This window comes from Mustelus asterias, chromosome 9 (assembly GCF_964213995.1).
Source record: "Mustelus asterias chromosome 9, sMusAst1.hap1.1, whole genome shotgun sequence".
Classification (NCBI taxonomy): domain Eukaryota; kingdom Metazoa; phylum Chordata; class Chondrichthyes; order Carcharhiniformes; family Triakidae; genus Mustelus; species Mustelus asterias.
The window spans coordinates 96,233,800-96,254,305 of record NC_135809.1 but is presented as its reverse complement, the minus strand read 5'-3'; the positions used below and the strand labels follow the sequence as shown (position 1 = coordinate 96,254,305).

General features: G+C 41.9%; 1 protein-coding gene across 1 annotated transcript; it reads right to left on the bottom strand.

The window, feature by feature from the left end:
* Positions 1-55: 55 nt before the first annotated feature.
* Positions 56-19,671, bottom strand: taldo1 (transaldolase 1). Its single transcript, XM_078220587.1, has 8 exons — positions 19,405-19,671; positions 13,646-13,769; positions 9,214-9,321; positions 8,170-8,301; positions 7,041-7,216; positions 5,211-5,408; positions 3,544-3,689; positions 56-245 (listed from the first exon to the last, which is right to left on the bottom strand). The coding sequence occupies exons 1-8, from the start codon at positions 19,616-19,618 to the stop codon at positions 213-215; spliced, it is 1,131 nt and encodes a 376-aa protein (XP_078076713.1). The 5' UTR covers positions 19,619-19,671; the 3' UTR covers positions 56-212.
* Positions 19,672-20,506: the final 835 nt, after the last annotated feature.

Sequence of the window (20,506 nt, the reverse complement as noted above, 5' to 3'; positions counted from 1 at the left end):
TAAAGAACTGACTGGGAAAGGAGGAATTTCACAGCAAAGGCAACCAACACGTTAGTAGGTTTATGCATTTATTAGAAAGAGTTGCATCAGACTGCACAAGCCAACATTAAGCGCTGCTCAATAATGGTTACACCAATGAAAGTTTGGTGTACCTTTTTTACATGGTTGGTCAAAGTGAAATTTAAACCACGCGATTCAAGTGCAAGAGACGCCTAGCATCCATTCTTGACAGTAAAAAGCCGGTCCTGCAAAAGAAAAAGAACACAGGTTATGACTCAGAAGAGTTAGCTACAACACTCTTGGGGCAAAACAAACAAACAGTCTTGAGCGTACATGCCAATTCATTGTATAAGAACAGTTGCCCATGTCATCCTTCCAGAACCTGAAAACTCTTGTGGGATACAAGCCGCAGAAACTAGTCTATTCCTACCAGTTTATTTGGTCTTGGTTTATCCCATCTCCCATACCATGTTATGATATCCTTAAGTAGAGTTTAAAATTATACATAAACATGCTAAACTATTGTAACTGTTAATTGTCAGTGGTTGCATTGTGAAGCAGCTCATTTGAATTAGACATGCCAACAATGTAGCCTTTTTGATTGGTTACCAGACAGTGCCTCAGGTGAAAGTGCTATTAGGTTTTCCTAGCTGATATGCATTTTGCAAAAATTGTTTAAAATAGATTACATTTCCCCAGATGTGCTGTAATTAGTTTCCTTCCTCCTCGAGCACCCTCTTGATCTAAAAGAAAAGCAACATTTTTTTGTCAGGCACCCACATTTACAAGAATAACCACAGGTAACAGCTTCCTAATTGGTAGGTGTGGGAAGAGAAGGGTAGGGAACATAACTGAATAATTTGGCTGTCACACTGCTTCTGGCCACTAGCACAGCCGACCAGTCAGGAGGGAGTTCTCAACATCAACTCTGGAACCCATCAAGTTTCAGGTCAAACATGGGCAAGGTAAACCTCCTGCTGATTGCCATATACGACCCAACGCCCCCCAAAAAAAATCAAAACTCCATATTGAACACCAATTGGAGGAAGCACGGAGGGTGGCGAGGACAAAATGCACTCTGGGTGAACGTCTTCAGTAGTCACCAGCAAGTGTGGCTCAGTCGAACGACCACAGACTGAGCTGGCTGGGTGTTAAAGGATATGGCTACTACACTGGCATGCAGAAGATGTGGTGGTGGTGGTGGCGGTGGGAGAAGGAAGGAAGGAGACGACACATTCTTTGTGGAGACAAAGTCCCAATGAGGATACCCTCCAACGTGTTGTGTGGCACTACCACTGTGCTAATGAGATAGACTTCAAACATATCCAGCAACTCCAGACGGGGTATCAATGATACACTCAAGACCATAGCAGCAGAATTGTACTCAACTACAACCTGCAACCTCATGGCCCTGCATATCCTCCACTCCACCATTACCATCAAACCACAGGATCAACCCTAGTTCAATGAAAAATACAGGAGAGCATGTCTAAAAATGAGGCATCAACCTGGTGAGGCCACAACGCAGGACTATTTGTGTGCTAAACAGCATAAACAGCAAGTAATAGACAAGAGTTAAGTAACCCCACAATCAATTGATCAGATTGAAGCTCAGCAGTCCTGCCACATTCAGTCACGAAATGTTAGTGGATAATTAAACATCTCACTGGAGGCAGCTCCACATATATCCCCATCCTGAATAATGAGAGAGCCCAGCACAGTGCTGAAGATTAGGCTGAAGCATTCAGCACTTCTGGCTGTTGACAGTTGTGAATGGATGTTCCATCTCTGCTTCCTCCAGAGGTTCCCAGCATCACAAAAATTGATATCAAAAATTGGCTGAAGGCACTGGATGCTGCAAATGCTATGGGGCCTGACAATAGTACTTAAAATTTGTGCTTCAGAACTTGACAGGCCCCTAGCCAAGCTGTTCCAGTACAGTTACAGCACTGGCATTTACCCAGCAATGTGGAAAATTGCCTCTATGTCCTGTACACAAAAAGCAAGACATATCCAACCCAGCCATCAGTCAAGTGATGGAAGGGGTTAACAACCACGCTATCAAGTGGAACTTGCTTAGCAATAAGCTGCTCACTGGGGCTCAGTGTGAGTTACACCATGGTCACCCCGCTCCTGATTTCATTACTGTCTTGATTCAAACATGGACAAAGTTGAATTCCAGAGGCAAGGCGAGGGTTGTTATCTTTGATGTCAAGGCAGCAGTTGACAGAGTGTGACATCAAGGAGCCCTAGCAAGACTGGAGTCATTGGGTATCAAGCAGATAAACCTCTGCTGGTTGGAATCATGCTTGTCACAAAGGAAGATGGTTATGGCAATTGGAGGTCAATCAGCTCAGTTCCAGGACAACACTGCAGGAGTTCCTCAGGGTAGTGTCCTCAGCCACTTCGGTGACTTTCCTTCCATCCTAAAGTCAGAAGTGGGGAAGTTCGTTTGACTCACCAAGTCTATTGTATTCCTCTTAATATTATCTATGCCCTATGTCAGTATCCAAGTTGATAGGTCTGATTGTCAGACAAAGTGATGGCACTTCTTGCTCAGACATCAGATACATCTCTTACCCCTCATGATGAGGTTGCAGTGGCTGGCCAAGTGGCACCTTTTTTCCTCAAATATCTGAACGTTCAAATGCAGAAAGGGATGCTGGGGAGCATGATTTCATGGTCACATTACTGTACCTTGCATGTCATGCTACAGGGTTGGGATTTAAGAAGGGGCAGGATTGTCTGCCACACTTCCAATTCTGGTCCACTTGCTTCTGTTAAAGATCACCTTGTTCTGCAGAAGGTCCTGAGAAGGAAGAATGTCACTGATTGTGTATGGGTGATCTGTGTGCTACAACTGAATAAGAGAGGAGGGTGTAAATCTTGCAGCACAAAATGTGACTGGAGGAGTAAGAAAATCTGAATGTTGATCCTAATTACTATAAGGGAGTGAAGGCATTGTGACATCTTGAACAGCACAAGAGGTTGGTCGTGCAGTGAAAAGAAAGATACATTCACTGACCTTGGCCACACGCAAAATAATTGAACCTCTTGAAGTAGTGCTGCCAGGTCCTTTGAGCATAGACCTCAATGGCCATCTGCTCCCCTTAGAGTTTTCCTCTAGAGCCTCCTGCAGAAGCCAGACTTCTCTCTCTTTTTAACCTCCTATCAAATGGTCCCAGTGATGCATCAGAAACCTGCGAGCACTTATTCTTGACCACAACACTATTTGGTATGCTTCTTCTTGCAGCCAATTCCTGCAGCTTTTGAGTGCATCTCCCCTTTAAGAAGCACAAGTAGCTGAAACATGTGCCAGCTAGGCACACTGCTGAGCCCGAGAGTGTGCAGTCATCCAGCAACACAATCAGCACTGGGTTATGGTGAAATAATTGAATTGGGGAAGCAGCACATTTGCATATCTCAACTGGATTGAGGGTGGTGTAATTGCAAATTGTGATCAGAGTCCAAAATCAAACATTCTAATTTTTAGGCTGTTGTGTCGAGTTGATATTCAAGCCAGAGATTTTCAAACTTGCATACCTTTAGCATGTTTTCTAGTTTAATAGCATCAGCCGAAAACTTGCGGATTCCATCAGACAATTTTTCCACAGCCATCTGGTCTTCATTGTGACGCCAACGAAAGAGCTGTTCATTCATTTCAACTTTTTGTAGGTCAAGTGCTTGGGCTACACAAGAGCAGAGCAGAACTTTTAAGATTTAGACCAGTTATTTGCATTGACAAAATCTGATTCAAGAACATAAAGTTTATACACAGAAATTTAAACTTTTACATAGTTATAGCCATCTGGTACAGGGAAATTTATCTCCTGGGGTTACATGGTTTTGCAATATTAAGAAAAAGGCATTAAAACTAAAAACTTTAAAACCAAAAAGAAGGCTGAATTACAGTAACAAACCTAAACAGCAAGACATGGATTTAAAATGTTAGTTTAAACTGTACTTCTATTTAATTTCAATTTGCCCACCCAATTTAGAGCCAGTTTCTCCAAAGGTCAGTGTCCTTCCAAAACCACCACAGCAACGTTCATGTCAAAAATAGGTGCACTGAATGCCCTACTTCTCAATGACACAATTTGCCTGCCTCATTCCCGAAGGTCCAGAGTAAAACTAGTTCAATGTTTGCTAAGAATGAAGAAACTAACTAGGATTGTGCACCAAAAGGGATGGATGTGCAAATGAAAATATGCACAATTGGCATAAACTGATTCAGAATTATCCCAGCTATTTAATCCCACTTCACCTGAAACCAACACTTGGTCATGACTATTTTTGCACAATACCATGGGAAATCTAAAAATCAATAACGATTTTAAAAAAGGGAGAGAAAATAAAAATTCAGATGCTACCTGGATGCCACTACACAGAAATTACGGGCCTTTATAATGACTTAGATGATGAGATGGGATGCAAGATAGCTTTGTATCATTAGTAAATTTAGATAAGTGAAAATAGAAAGTGTGAAGAGGACACAGACAGCAAACAGGTATAGACAGATTAAGTGAATGGGCAACAATCCATTAAAAGAGTAATGTGACGAGGTGAGAGGTTATCCACTGATAGTAAAAATAGAAAAGCAGAATACTTTGTAAAGGATGTGTAACTAATGTTCAGAGGGGTTTGGTGTACTCGTACAGGGAATACAAAAATTAGCATGCAGTTACAGCAAGCAATTGGTATGTTGGCTTTTATTGTCAGAAGCTTGGGGTACAAGAATAAAGAAGCCTTTCTAAAATTGAACAGGACTTTGAGATCACATCTGGAATTGTATATTCCTGGCTAGTTGATTCAATTTTTTAGCAGCCCATTGCATATTTCTAAAATATTCCTAAATCTCAGGCTTGCTATAATTTTTTTAAACCACATTATAAACCTCTTCTTTTAATTTAATTCTATCAATTAACTTCCTTCAGTAAGCCACAGATAGATCTTTCTTACAGAATTTCTGTTTTTGAATGAAATGTATTTTTGTTGAACATTTTGAATTGCTTAAATTCTCCCGTTTTTAATTGATCATTGTATGGTTAGTCTACCTATCCATTCAACCTTAGCTCGATCTTCCATCGTATTTATGCAACTTACTTTCTTCGAGATTCTTGTTTGGGACCAGTGTATGACAGTCAAGCTTACGACAGAGAGAGAGAGAGAGAATCTAATGTGTTTGATAACTCAGTTGAACCATATCTTACCTTTGTTAACACTCAAAGCAGGTGTTAGCTTTTCAGCATCTTTGCTAAGTTCTTCCAGTAGTTTTGGAGATATTGTGAGATAGTCACAGCCAGCCAATGCCTTGATTTCACCAGTGTTACGGAAAGATGCTCCCATGACAATAGTCTTATACCCAAACTTCTTGTAATAGTTGTAGATCGTCGTTACACTCTGTACACCTATTGCCAAATCAGGAATATAATAAACATAGTAGCCAGAAAAATCATTGACTTTGCTCTTCCTTCTAAAAAAGAACTGGCCGCATGCAAGACAAATGAGCCTTGTATAAGAAATGCCCAAAAGCAAGGATATACATGCATCCAAAAAATGGGGCTTTGGGGGTGCAAGAAAAAGAAGGGGGGGGGGTGGAAATAGCCTGCTGCTACAGTCTAATATCATAATTCATTTATCAGTTCAACGAAAATCTGAAAAGAGTGAAAAATGCTTCTGATGGGCAATTCAAAATAAAGCAAAAATCTCTCAAAAAAGTTTGCCAAAAGCAAGAGACAAAAAAGAAACGGATTGATCATTTGGGAATAAATTTAAAAAGCCAATAATGTTTCAGTTAGCCATTATATGATATTGTACATTGCAGTCAGGTAAATGGCTTGTTGCTGGTTTATCAGCACACTATCAAGTAAGCTACAGCAAGGACCCCCCAAATATAAGACAAGGTTTCAAACTACTATCCACAATCAGCCCCATGTTGATGCACATGGTACTGTGCAAGATGTAGAAGGATAGTGTCAAAACACAAGATACACAAGGAAAATATGCTTTCCAGAAGATGCAAGGCACAATACTATGGAATAATCCCAATGATTTGACACAGCAGAGTGATGGCCAAGTACCTGGGACAATGTCATTGAAGAATGATACTGAACCAATATTTCAAGCAGCAACAGCAGGGCTTCTGCTTCAATGGCAACTTTAATGTTGCAAAATATCCAAAGGGACTTCACAAGAGTATTATAAAACAATCTGACACTAAGTCACAAAAGGAGATATTAGGTCAGATGACCTTAAGCTTGGATAAGTAAGTAGCTATTAGTGTCAAGGAGGAAAAAAGAAAGAGAGATGCAGAGAGGAAATTTCAAAGTTCAGGGCCTCACAGGTCGGAACTGGGAGAAGTGCAGATACCAGAAGGTTGTAAGGCTGGTGGAAGTTAGAGATAGGGAGGAGCCAAGCCATGGTGGAATTTGAAAACAAGGATGAGAATTTCTGAACTGAGACATTGTTTAACTGGGAGTCAAATGGAGGTCAATGAGCACTGGGGTGACCGGTGAATGAATGTTGATGCAAGTTAGGACATGAGTGGCAGAGTTTTGGATATGCTTAAGTTTGGAGGGTGAAAGACAAGACGTCCACCTACTGCAAGGCAATAGTAAAGTCTAAAGATAACGAAGACATGGATGAGGGCTTCAGCAATAAAAGTGCGATCTGCAATGGTGCAGTCAGCCGATGTCAGAAGGTTGGAAATAGGTTTTAGTGATGGCAGATAGGCAGTTGGAAGCTCATATCAGGGGGTTAAGCACAACACCAAGGGTATAACAGTCTGCTTCATTCTCAGACGGCTGTCAGGAACGGAATAAAGTCAGTGGCAGAGAACACTAATTTTATAGTATATGGCAGTTGCTACAGACAAGAATAGTGATCAAGATTAGCTGCAAAATTCTCCCAAATAAAAGGAGTTCAGATAATCAATACCTTCCAGTCAATAAAGGGCCACAGTTATACTAACTGCATCAATAAGCTAATGTTTGCTATTGTCCTTGGGTTTACTATGGAATTCAACAGCTAGATGAAGGTACCTGGATCCGCTGAAGGTTCGAAGCTTTTCTTATCTGTATTGGCCACATGCCAGTCCAGAATTCGACCCACAAATGGGGAAATCAGTGTTGCCCCAGCCTCTGCACAGGCAACTGCCTGAGCAAATGAGAAAAGGAGAGTCATGTTGCAGTGAATGCCACACTGTTCTTCAAGGATCCTAAAACAGAGTTATTCAGGTTTAGCTATGCTTGCCTGTAATAGTAAACTGGTCACAGCAAGTCAAGGATGGTTTGTACAGCAGGATCAGGAAGGGAAGAAAACAATAAGTGTTCATCTGTCAGAAGTAGTTTGTTTTTATTCTGAACATTTAACCAACTACTTAAGATTCTTCCACAATCTAAAATCAGAAGTATCCAGTGCCAGAACAAGTAACTTACTCCTCTGCCCTCCATGGCAAAATTTCCTCATCTGCCATTCCACTCTCTTTTCTCCTATTTCTAACTTTCCAAGTGTTAAGCTTGCTAGAATGATTGGGTCCATATTGCTGATAGACAAAGTCAGGCTGGCTGTAGGAACTTGGAGGGACAGCAACCAACAAGTCAACATTTAAATGTAGGTAATATTCATGGTTCACTCAAACCTTGTTAAATTATATATGTTTTGTAGTAATACATTAGGTTAGCTTGCGCTCCCGAAGGTCACAGCAAACTTTTATAGGAATATTTAGAATTACGAATGTTGAAATGCTGATAGTCTTAGGTTGACAGTCAAACAAAACAGCTTTCAAACGGTTATTCTAAACATCAGAACATGAAGCCATCACACGTGCGCAACCTTAGATGAGCTGCAGAACTGTTCTAACATTACTGCTTCATTTCTCGTGGTTTAGATTCTCAGGCCAATCATGGAAATCAGGCTAAAGGCATGCATAATAATTTCCAAATGATCCTTTGCAATTCAGCTAACCAAGATGCAAACTTCAAGCTGCAATCAGGCATAAAGAGCAAGGAATAGAATCCCTTTACCGTTTCCATTAGGTTTTATTAGAAATTGGGAGTACTAAAATAGATTTGGTTGGTCTCTCAAAGGTCAGGTTAAGTGTACAACAATCATGTGGACTATATTCATTGCCATTTTTAGTAAATGATGTAGCAACAAAGCAACACTTACTTCCCAGCCTGGATACCCTCCCACGTGGAAGCAAGTTTGATGAGAATACGATCCTTGTTGATTCCAGCATCCTTATACATTTGAATTAGGTGTTGGGCCTTTCGGACCATCGCATCTTTGTCAAATGACAACCTAGCATAGATCAAGAATGAGCAACAGGCACATCCAGGTGATGCAGTTAGTCAAAAAACAACATAGTTTGTTTAATTATTTCATGGGTTGTAGGTGTTATTGACAAGATTGGTAGTTGATGCCAACCCTCAATTGCCCTCAAGAAGGTGCTGGTGAGCTACCTTGTTGAATCACTGCAGTTCATATGATGTAGGTACATCCAGTGTTTGCAAGGGTGTCCCAGGTTTTCAACCTAGTGACAATGAAGGAAGAGAGTTGCAGTTCCAAGTCAGGGCAGTGCGCGGTTTGGAGGAGGATTGGCGAGTTGCTTAATGAGTCAGTAGATCGTACACACTTCTGCCACTGTGTACCAATGGTGGTGGGAGCAAAAGTTTAAAGTAGTGGATAGGGTATCAAGCATACAGCTTTGGTCCAAATGACGTTGAGTTCTTAGTATTGTTGGAGCTGCACTCATCCAGGCAAGTGGAAATATTCCATCATACTCCTGACTTGTGCCTTGCAGATGGTGGACAGGCTTTGAGGAGTCAGGGGGGAGTTAATCATCACTTCTCTCTAGTGGAGTTAAATTGTAAAAAGATCCAAAATTTTATTTTCATACGAGTGGAATGTAAATGGTGAATCACCGGGATCAGTGTTGGAACCATTGTCCTTCCTGCTACCTAACGATTGGGACTTCAGTTGAGGAGTCACAGTATCAGTTTACATAAAACACCAAAACAAGAAACATTTTTAAAATTAACACGAGGTCAGCAAGTGACTTCATGATATGATAAAATAATGTCAATATATCGTGAACGTACAAAGTAGAGGGCTAATTGGACAACTCACTAATTCTATTGGGCAGATATGCTTTAAAATTGACCGTACTCGATATTTATCATAAGCCACTGTTCGAGTATTATCAGGTTTTACCTTGCATCAACTTCAGTCGAAACTCTGCCAGGAATTTTCTTCAAAATTTCCACCCCAAAGTTGATAAACAGCTTGTCTACGACATTGGACATTTGTTCAGCCTCAGATCTGAAAACAAAAAAAGGTAGTTTTAATTTACAAGGAAAAGTTGGACAGGCTGGGCTTGTATCCATTGGAGTTTAGAAGGAGGACAGATGATTTTATTGAAACACAAGATCCTAAAGAGACTTGACAGGGTGGACGCTGAAAGGGTGATTCCCCTTGTGAGAGGACTAGAACAAGAGGGCAGTTTAAAAGTAAGGGGTCTCCCATCAAATAAAATTTTTAAAAATGAGAATATGTGTCGTGAATCTTTGGAACTTTTGAAGACAAGGTCATTCAGCTTTTTAACTAACAAGGGTTACTCAGGGGTAGGTGGAATGTGGGCTTGAGACCACTTTACAGATTAGCCATGATCTTACTGAACAACAGAGCCGACCCGAGGGGCCAAATGGCCTACTCCAGCTCCAAATTTGTATATTTGTAATAAGATGGCAAGAGACCAAGAGGTGCTGGTATCAAGAAGCGTCTAGATGTTCTTGTACATGAATCAGGAAGTTAACATGCAGGATGTAACTAGTACAGTTGACCGAGGAGAACTAGTGGATGTGGCTTATTTAGACTTTCAGAAGCTTTTCGACAAGGTCTCACATACTGAGTATTAGGTAAAGTTAAAGCACATGGGATTGCAGGTAACATCTTGAGATGGATAGAAAGCTGGTTAGCAGATAGGAAGCAAAGAGTTGGCATAAATGGGCCTTTTTCTGATTGGCAGTCAGTGACTAGTGGGGATCTGTGCCAAGACCCCAACTGTTCACATTATTAATGATTTGGAAGAGGGAACTGAATGTATTATCTTCAAATTTGCAGATGATACCAAGTTGGGCAGGAGAGTGAGCTGTGAGGAGGATACAGAGATGCTTCAGCGTGACTTAGACAGGCTGAATGTATAAGTATATGCAGTACAATGTAGATAAACGTGAGGTTATCCACTTTGGTAGCAATAATAGGAAGACAGATTATTACTTGAATGGGTGTAAATTGAGAGGTGAAACACTCAGCAAGACCTTGGTGCCCTCATGTATCAGTACTGAAAGTAAGTGTGCAGGTCCAGCAATCAGTAAAGAAGGCAAATGGTATGTTGGTCTTCATTGCAAAAGGATTTGAGTATAGGGATAGGGATGTTTTGTTGCAATTGTATAGGGCGTTGGTGAGGCCACACCTGTGTGCAGTTTTGGTGTCCTTGCTATAGAGGGAGTACAGCGAACCTTTACCAGGCTGATTTCTAGGATGGCAGGTCTGTCATATGAAGAGAGGCTAAATCGCTTAGGATTATATATAGAAGAGTGAGGGGGGATCTCATAGAAACTTACAAAATTCTAACAGGGTAGATTCAGAAAGAATGTTCCCAATGGTGGGAGAGGTGGAACTAGAGGTCATAGTTTGAGGATAAGGGGTAAACCTTTTAGAACGGAGGCGAGGAGAAGTTTTTTCACCCAGAGGGTGGTGAATGTGTGGAATTCACTACCACAGAATGTAGTTGAGGCCTAAACAATGTCTGATTTCAAGAAGGAATTAGAGATAGCTCTAGGGGCTAAAGGAATCAAGGCATGTTTTGGGGGGGGGGGATATTGAATTCGATGATCAGCCATGATCAAAATGAATGGCGGAGCAGGCTTGAAGGGCCGAATGGCCTACGCCTGCTTCGAATTCTATGTTTATGTTTCTAGAACAGCAAAAAAATTGTAGGTTTATCTTCATTACAAAATAATTGTAATATAATAGTAATCTTACTGGAATTGCAGCTTTGGACAGACTTCACCTGGAGTTCCATGTGCAATTTTGGACTTTTACCAAAGGAAGATATACTCGGAGGGAGAACAACGGTTCACTAGACAAATTCCTGGGATGAAAAGATTGTCCTACGAGGAGAGATTGAGTAGACTAGGTTGACTTTCACTGGAATTTGGAAAAATGAGAGGCAAGCTAATTGACATAGATATAATTCTTAAGGGGCTTGATAGGGTAAATGCTGCATGTATTCTTCCCATAGCTGCAATTTAGAACAAGGGGTGGTCATCCATTTAGGACTGAGAGGGCAGCACAGTGGCTAGCAATGGTGCCTCACAGCATCAGGGACCCAGTTCAATTCTGCCCTCGAGTGACTGTGTGTGGAATTTGTATGTTCTCCCAGTGTCTGCATGGGTTTCCTCCCACAGTCAAAAGCTGTGCCGGTTAGGTGGATTGGCCATGCTAAATTGCTGTTTAGTGAGCCAAGATATGTAGGTTAGGGGGATTCGTGGGGTGAACACATCAGATTAAGGGATAGGACCTGGGTGGGATGTTCTTTCGGAGAATTGGTGCAGACTCAATGGGCTGAATGACCTCCTTCTGCACTGTAGGAATTCTATGAGGAGAAATTTCCTCACCCAAAAGGGTTGTGAATTTTTAGAATTTTCCACCCTCGAGGGTTGTGAACGCTCATTTTGTCTATATTCAAGTTGGATATCAACCAATTTTGGGATATTAAAGGATATAGGGGATTGAGTGAGCCGTGGAGAGAGGCTGAAGCTCAGCCATGATCTTATTAAATATAGTGGAGCAAGCTCAAAGTGCAGAACGGTATTATATTCCTGTTTCTCATGTTCTTTGTCAAAGTGCAAGGAAAGAAACAAATCCGCAACTAAAATAAAATTTACTGAAATGAGAATGCAACGACAGTCAGTACATCTTTTCGCGCAGCATTAATGCCATTTTAAACATTAAATTAGAATATTTATTTGAATAATATCAAGAATTGCAGACAGTTGTTAAGCTTAAGGGCAATGAGAGTAATTTTATACACAGCCTTAAATCCAAACTCTGGCTTCGGATGCATGAATATTTAGTGCAAAGAAGCTAGCACAGAATAAACTGATTCAGCTTGAATATCTATATATCTGCAACCAGGGCCATCTCAGACCATGTGCGATCATAATTGTTGACTGGGAAAAGGAGCTTTTGCCGCTACCCAAATCGTAGAAATATTTTATTTCCATTAAAGCATGGCTTGATTACACCCATCTTCAAATAGTTTCCACAGGTTAGAGTACCACAACTCTGATCATTAATTCATGCCTTTAATGTAATTAGAGTCACGTTGCATTTCACAGGAGTATTACCAAACAAAATTTGACACCAAACTATGCATGTGGAGTTATTAGGACAGATCAACCAAGAGTAAATAGAGGTGGTGGGCTTACAGGACTTGGTTCAAGTTAGGACACAGCAGAATTTTCAGTGAACTGGGAAACTGACCAGAAGTGCATGTCAAGAGCCAACAAAGGAATAGATTAGGTTTTTGCAGAGGAGTTGAGGCAGGGGAGGCATTGGTGATGTTGCATAAAACAAAAAGGACATAAGAAATAGGAACAAATAAAACCATTCATCTCCTTGAATCTGTTCCATCATTCAATAAGATGAGCTGCCACCCCAACTTCATCTTCTTGCACTATTCCCATACCCCTGGACTCTTAGTATCTGAGCAACCACAGCCTCAGGTGTGGGGACTTTCTATAGTTCACAACGCTAAGAGTAACGAAATATTTCCTCATCTAGTTCTAAATTACTGATTCTTTATTTGCAGACTGTGACCATAGCTCTAGACTCTCCAGCCAGCCAAAACATTTATGTGTCAAGCCATTTAGGAGTTTCTGCATGCTTCAAGGAAGTAGATAAAAGGTCTTGAAGATGGCACAGGTACATGGTCAAAAGCTCATCACTGGGTCAGTCTGGTAGTGTCCAGTAAAAGGTAAAAAGCATATGGCTAGTGAACAGAGCTTGTGAAGACTGAAGGCAATTGCTTCTATCTTCCCAAATGTTTAGTTGGAGGTCATTTCTGCTCATCTAATACTGGATGTTGGACAAGTAGTCTGACAATTTAGAGACAGTGGAGGTTGGAAGAGAGATGACAGTGAAGTAGAGTTGATCGTTGTCAGTGTATATGTGGAACCTGACGGGTTTTCAGAGCATGTTACTGAACTGCAACATGTGGACGAGAAGCCATTGCAGATGATCCTCTGACGATAATTGGATAAATACGAATAAAACTAAGTGAGTGCAGCCCCTTCAAGTTGGAAATTGAAGTAGACGCTTTGGAGCAGGATGGTGTTGTCAATACATCTTCGATTGAAAAGTTACCTTAGCTAACATTATGCTTCTAATACGATATGCAATTATTTAACAAATTCTGTACAAAGTTTGTTCCAAAAGATAATATTTTGTAAATTTACTGTGGATCTAATGAGCAGGGAATGTCTAATATTTTGCTTCTTCCCAAGTTTAGATTACAATTTGCATTTAAAAAGCCCATGCAGTTATTACCACTATGGCTTTACTTTAAAAGGTTTCTTACCCGCCATGGCTCTTTCCATACTCAATGGCATCATCCAGTAGTTTTTCATAGGCTGGCATCTGAGCAGCAGCAAGTATGAGTGATGGGTTGGTTGTGGCATCCTGGGGTTTGTATGCATCAATGGCTACATATGAAAAGCAACACATTCAATCATTGGTTAGAAATATTATGCTGTATGCAAAAAGGAAACAAAACAGTAAACGGGCACACATGACAAACAAGAAAGCAGGGAAAGGCATACATTCAATTTTAGGTTTGTTGCCTGTAATTACCCATATTTCTGAAGTTTTTTTGCTTGCAGATGACAGCATATGTATGTGTGGATTTTAGCAAGTGTTAAGTGAACTATATTGAGTGTATCACTGAATCTTGAATTAATCTTTTGTCATACATGCACCAGGACAGACACTAAAATGCTAAATTTCAAAGGGAACAGTCTATCCTGCCTTTGAACAGAGATGATTGGTTGGTAAATTGGCATTGATTGGTTGAGACTTTGCCATGGCAAATCCACCAGGAAGCTATTGTAGCCCATGCTTTTCCTCATCCAAAACAAAGGTGCAACATCTGGACAAATTCCTTTTGCCTACATATGAATATATATAGTTCCTGGTCCAAAGATGTGCAAGTTAGGTTGATCGGCCATGTTAAATTGCCCCTTAGGGGGGCTAGCTAGGATAAATATATGGGGTCATGGGAGTAGGGGTCTGGGTGGGATTGCGATCAGTGCAGACTCGATGGGCCAAATGGCCTCCTTCTGCACTGTAGGATTCCATGGTTCTCTGTGACTTTCTGGAAGCTGCATGTATTCATGTATAAAAGGAACACATCTTTTATTTAGAGGAACCTTTCCATCCACCTTATGGGATCCATTTTAATATTCGGTTTGTTCAATTTGTTTTTTAAAAAATGCCCTTTCTGCAAGTAATTGTTCAGCTAATCAAGAGCTATGGTATTCATGTTCAGATACAGCTGGTGACATTATTTTTGGAATTATCTCCTCGGTGATATTGGCTGTCTGGTTCAAATTTAATAAAAAAATTTCCCTTTTTTCAAAAAAAAAGTGCACACTCGTTTTGTTTCAGGTGTCTGCCCATTGCACAGCATATATATCAGGGTAATGTTCCAATAAAGGCCCTATTCAGATATTAACAATTTTGCAATCATTGTTTCCTGCAAAGTCAAAGTGACTAAGCAGTTTGTGCCCTACCTACATGTTGAACAACATTGCGTGGCCAAGATTTCATGGAATGCAGAAGCAGTTCAAATTACAGCAAGGGAAGATAACTATAGATTCAGTTCTCCTTGTGTTTGGGCACAATTCATTTCCTGCAAACAGAATGCCATTTTTCAAATTTAATTTCTTTCCTTCCCTTCTTTACCAGGTTTCATAAGATCATGGCTGATCTGAAGTGGATCAGTTCCACTTGCCCACCTGATCCCCATAACCCCTAATTCCCTTACCGATCAGGAATCCATCTATCCGTGATTTAAACATATTCAACGAGGTAGCCTCCACCACTTCAGTGGGCAGAGAATTCCAGAGATTCACCACCCTCTGAGAGAAGTTCCTCCTCAACTCTGTCCTAAACTGACCCCCCTTTATTTTGAGGCTGTGCCCTCTAGTTCCAGCTTCCTTTCTAAGTGGAAAGAATCTCTCCACCTCTACCCTATCCAGCCCCTTCATTATCTTATAGGTCTCTATAAGATTCCCCCTCAGCTTTCTAAATTCCAACGAGTGCAAACCCAATCTGCTCAGTCTCTCCTCATAATCAACACCTCTCATCTCTGATATCAACCTGGTGAACCTTCTCTGCACTCCCTCCAAGGCCAATATATCCTTCCACAAATAAGGGGACCAATACTGCACACAGTATTCCAGCTGCGGCCTCACCAATGCCCTGTACAGATGCAGCAAGACATCTCTGCTTTTATATTCTATCCCCCTTGCTATATAGGCCAACATCCCATTTGCCTTCTTGATCACCTGTTGCACCTGCAGACTGGGTTTTTGCGTCTCATGCACAAGGACCCCCTGGCCCTTTGCACAGTAACAATGAACTTAAACTTTAAATTCCAACTTTGTTAAGCCAGCTTATGCTTTAATCAATGCCCTTACTAAACCCAGTTTGAGCATTGGACAGACTGGACCCGGTGGACCCTTTACAAATACAAATTTTCGGTGTTTCAGTCTATAAAACCTTTCAGCAAAAAAAAAAGGCCGTTTGACTGACTGAATGATTCCAGCATTTTCTATTTTTGTTAGAACCATGGCAATTTCAAGTTTAATTTACTTTGGTGGTGAGAACATGGAAATATTCATGACAATGAGAATGATGATACTTCACAAATGTGAAAAGCACTGTATACAAAAAAATAACAATTTTATGCAGAATTTTACACAATGGGAATCAGTAAGATAGGCTAATGTTCCACAAGTGGGCAAATGTTGCCATAAGCAAGACAGTTTTATTTCGAAGCCTTTTTCAATTATTTTATTCACAAGGCAGTCAATCTAATTTAACTAGACATTTGAGTCTATATAGGTTTAAATTTTACAATATAGGTTTAATTGATTCAGCCCAATTTTAGAAATGGGCAACTTGTTCTTGCATTATTCAGTTTGACATAAAGCACATATATACACACACTACAGAGCAGTTTCAATGATACGCTTGTATTTGTTAGTAAAATTTCAGTGAACTGGTACCGAAAAAGAGGATTGAATATTATGAAATGGTTGTATTGCGTCATGTTCTGTACAGGATGCAACAAAGTTTAACTCATTTTGGTTCTCTAAAGCTCTTTCAAATCCTCTTTCCTAAGAGATACACAAATAGCAGCAACAACAAAGCCTCTGCTCATTTTGCTGGACTAAATTTAATAGTTACTGTTTTACAAACTACACAAGTTACCCTTGTCAGTTCAGACAGATTGGCATTGTAGCAATATTATCTTTTGTTCACTGATACTTGATCGAGCTAGTTAGACAACACAACATGAGGGGTGATATGACTGAAACATAAGATTCTCAGGGGGTTCGACAGGGTAAATGCTGGGAAGATGTTTCCACTCATGAGAGAGTGTGGGACCAGAGGGCATGGTCACAGAATAAGGGGGTGCTCATTTAAGACAGATTTGAGGAAGAATTTCTTTCCTCAAAAGAATCTTTGGAATTCTTTACCCCAGGAAGCTGTGGAGTCCGAGTCCTTGAATATTTTCAAGGCTGAGATTGATTGGTTTTTAACTCAGATGGGAAATTAAGGGTTACGGAGGTCAGGCAGGAAAGTGAACCAGGTGAATGCAGTGTTCGAATAAATACTGGGTCAGTAATAAGAACAGGAGTAGGCCATTCAGCTCTTTGAATCTTATTAAAATGACAGAGCAGCCTCAGAGCTGAATGGCCTACTCCTGTTCCTATTACTGACCCAGTATTAATTCAAACACTGCAGAATAACATGGACAACATTAGTTCATTACAATGTCCTGGCCACAATTTCTCTCTCAAGCAATCACCAAACGATATTTGCTAGTTTGAGGACATTGGTGTGAATAGTTGGATATCAAATTAATTAATACTCTGTCAAGCACTTCATGACACCAAATATATAAAATATAATTCATGTTCTTCTTTGACATGGGGAGCATTACAACCAAGCCTGCTCTTGTAGGGACATTTGCTGGAATGTACACTGGTCAATGGCATATGACACTGTCTCCTGCTACGTTCTTGTTTTTATTAAATTGGAAAGGATGTGTGGTACAATTCAGACAGATCTGCATGATGAAATACAAGTTGAGTAAAAACCAACACCTCTTTCAGGAATGAAGTCACATTCTCCCCATCATCTTTGACTAAACATCAGGAAACAAAATATTGACGGATGCCATTGCCTCACATCCTTTAAAAAACACCTGGATGAGCACTTGGCATATCATAACATTCAGGGCTATGGGCCAAGTGCTGGCAGATGGGATTAAGTGGGAGTTCAGGTGTTTCAAATGTGTCGGTGCAGACTCGATGGGCTGAAGGGCCTCTTCTGCACTGTATGATTCTATGCCACTTGCAGCTTACCGACTCGAACATAATGGGCAAGTTAGCAAGTATATTTTTGCAAAAAAGAAAATTGCCTTTTCTCTGGGGCTGGTGAAGAGGTCACAACCCATTGGTTGATGTAATTGGCCACCTGATATATAGTCAGGAGCTGCGATAGGAACATTCCTTGGAGGATCTGAACCGAGATTCATGAACTTAAAAGCATTTCAGACACGACAAGCTTCTTAGTCTTTTGGCTAAAATCAAGCATCAGATCAAGCCCAAGAGGGGGTGCAATGTCTCATCTTGGATCTTGTTTGCCTCCCTTGTAGGGAGTTGGATTCAATTGGAATTTGAATTTCGTTTTGGAGCAAGGAATGGAGTTGGATTTGCCCAGTCCATTCTGACGGAATAAAAAAAAACTAACAAAAAAAGACAAGCTGAATGGCCACCTTCTCTGCTGGACCCATTCTGTACATCAGTTACTTCAACACATCTACAAATTTCATTTATTTAAGCACGGGGGCCTTACAGATAAGTAGGAGACCAGTTGAAGAGAACAGTTTTAGTGGCTTCCATCTTTCCAGTGTGTTGAAAAAGTAATGACAGACTTGTATTTACATAACATCTTTTATGCACATCGGACATCTCAAAGTCCTTTGCAACCAATTAAAGAGCTCTGAAGTGTGGTTGCTGCTGCAATTCTGGAAACACAGCAACTTACACGCAACCTGTTTTGTTAAATCATAGAATTCTGAAGTGCAAAAGGAGGTCATTCTGCCAATCAGATCTGCACCAACTCTCTGATAGGGCCTGGATAAGATGTCTAGGTTGGGTAAATATATAGGGTTATGGAGATAGAGTCTGGGTAAGATGCTCTATCTCCATAACCCTATATATTTACCCAACCTAGACGTCTTACCCAGGCCCTAACCCCATAACCTCATGTATTTACCCCACTTACACATCTTGGGACACTAAAGGGCAATTTAGCATGGTCAATCCACCTAACCTGCACATCTTCAGACTGTGGGAGGAAACTAGAGCAGCAGGAGGAAACCCATGCAGACACAGGGAAAACATGCAAACTCCACACAGTCACCCAAGGCCAGAATTGAACCCAGGTCCACAGTGCTAACCACTGTGCCACCCTTTGATGTTGGATGAGGAATAAACACACAGAACTCCTCGGCTCTTCCTCAAAAGTAGGGCAATGGGATCCTCTAATGTCCACCTGGGGGGGGGGGGGGGGGGAACTCAACTTGACCCCTCATGGATGGGGGGGGGGGGGGAGAAGGGAAGACAGCACCTCCAACACTGTGGCAGTGGCTGCTTTGCGTTCAATTCTCCGTGGCCCTGAAGCACCCACTGAGCCGCAGGGCGAGTGACTGGAGGGAGACTGCCAAGCTCATCCCGAGGTCTGAGAGAAGCAGGACTGAGAAATCCCCCACCCCCGCCCGAGGTGAGAGGGGGAGGCCTCCCAGTGAGTTCCCGCTCACTCCCCCCGGCCCTGCCCTGCCTGATGAGCAAACAAGAAACAGCTCACAATGCGGAGCTGATTAAAGGTGGCGATGACCCGCTTCACACAGTGACGCTCTGCTCGGTCATCCCCACCCCCAGCCCCGGGGGTAAAGGGGGAGGGGGAGGGGGGGGGGGGTGGGATTGCCCGAACTGAGTAGGTGGGTGTTGTTGCCATGGAGATATCTCCCCCCGCCATCCTCACCGTTAAAGTCCCCGGTGTCTGCCACCACCACCGTGAACTCCTTCAGCTGTTCCAGCACCGTCGCCATCTTCTGCCGCTTGACTGTCAGCTCGCACTCTGCCATGGTGTGAGCAGGGGGCGGGCAGGCAGCTTTATCGGGAGGGCGGAGCGACAGGGGACGGGGAGGGGGGGGGAGGATGATCCGGCAACAGCCAATGGAGTCCCCTGTCAACATCTCCCCCCACCCCCGATCCGCCCCGCCCCGATCCGCTGCGCTGAGCTGAGCTGACCACCGCGGGCTGACCAATCGCGCGCCGTCAGGCCAGGAGGTAGCCAATCAGCCGCTTCCCATCCAGGCTTAGCCAATCAAATTCCGTGCCCTTCCCCTCTCACCCAATCAACACTCGCGGCGCCCCATCCAATCGGCTTCGCTTCTGAACGCACCAATCACAGCTCCCACCACACATCAGGCGACCAATTACATCAACAAAGGACATCAGATCAACCAATCAGGTGTAACCTCTTCACTAGCGCCCCCCAGGGCAATGTGCAAATAAAAATACTTTATTCATATCAAATCTGAAAGGCACATTACAAAACATTTCAAATTGTTACCACATTAAAGCAAAAGGGCCATCTAGACTTGAAACGTTGGCTCTACCATGAGACTTCTTACTCTATTCTCTCCCCACAGATGCTGTCAGACGCACATCATGGGATACCTGTCATGATGCACGGCAGCATGATGCACACCTACATGAATGGACAATTTAACATTGTCGTGGGGCATTCTAGGACGAGAAGTCTTAGGATAAGGGGTTTGGACTGAATTCACTGGACTGAATTTAAGATGTGGAGATGCCGGCGTTGGACTGGGGTAAACACAGTAAGGAGTCTAACAACACCAGGTTAAAGTCCAACAGGTTTATTTGGTAGCAAACGCCACTAGCTTTCGGAGCACTGCTCCTTCGTCAGGTGAATGGGAGATCTGCTATTTCCCACTCACCTGACGAAGGAGCAGCGCTCCGAAAGCTAGTGGCGTTTGCTACCAAATAAACCTGTTAGACTTTAACCTCGTGTTGTTCGACTCCTTACTGTAGCAAATTTAAAACAGAGTTGAGGA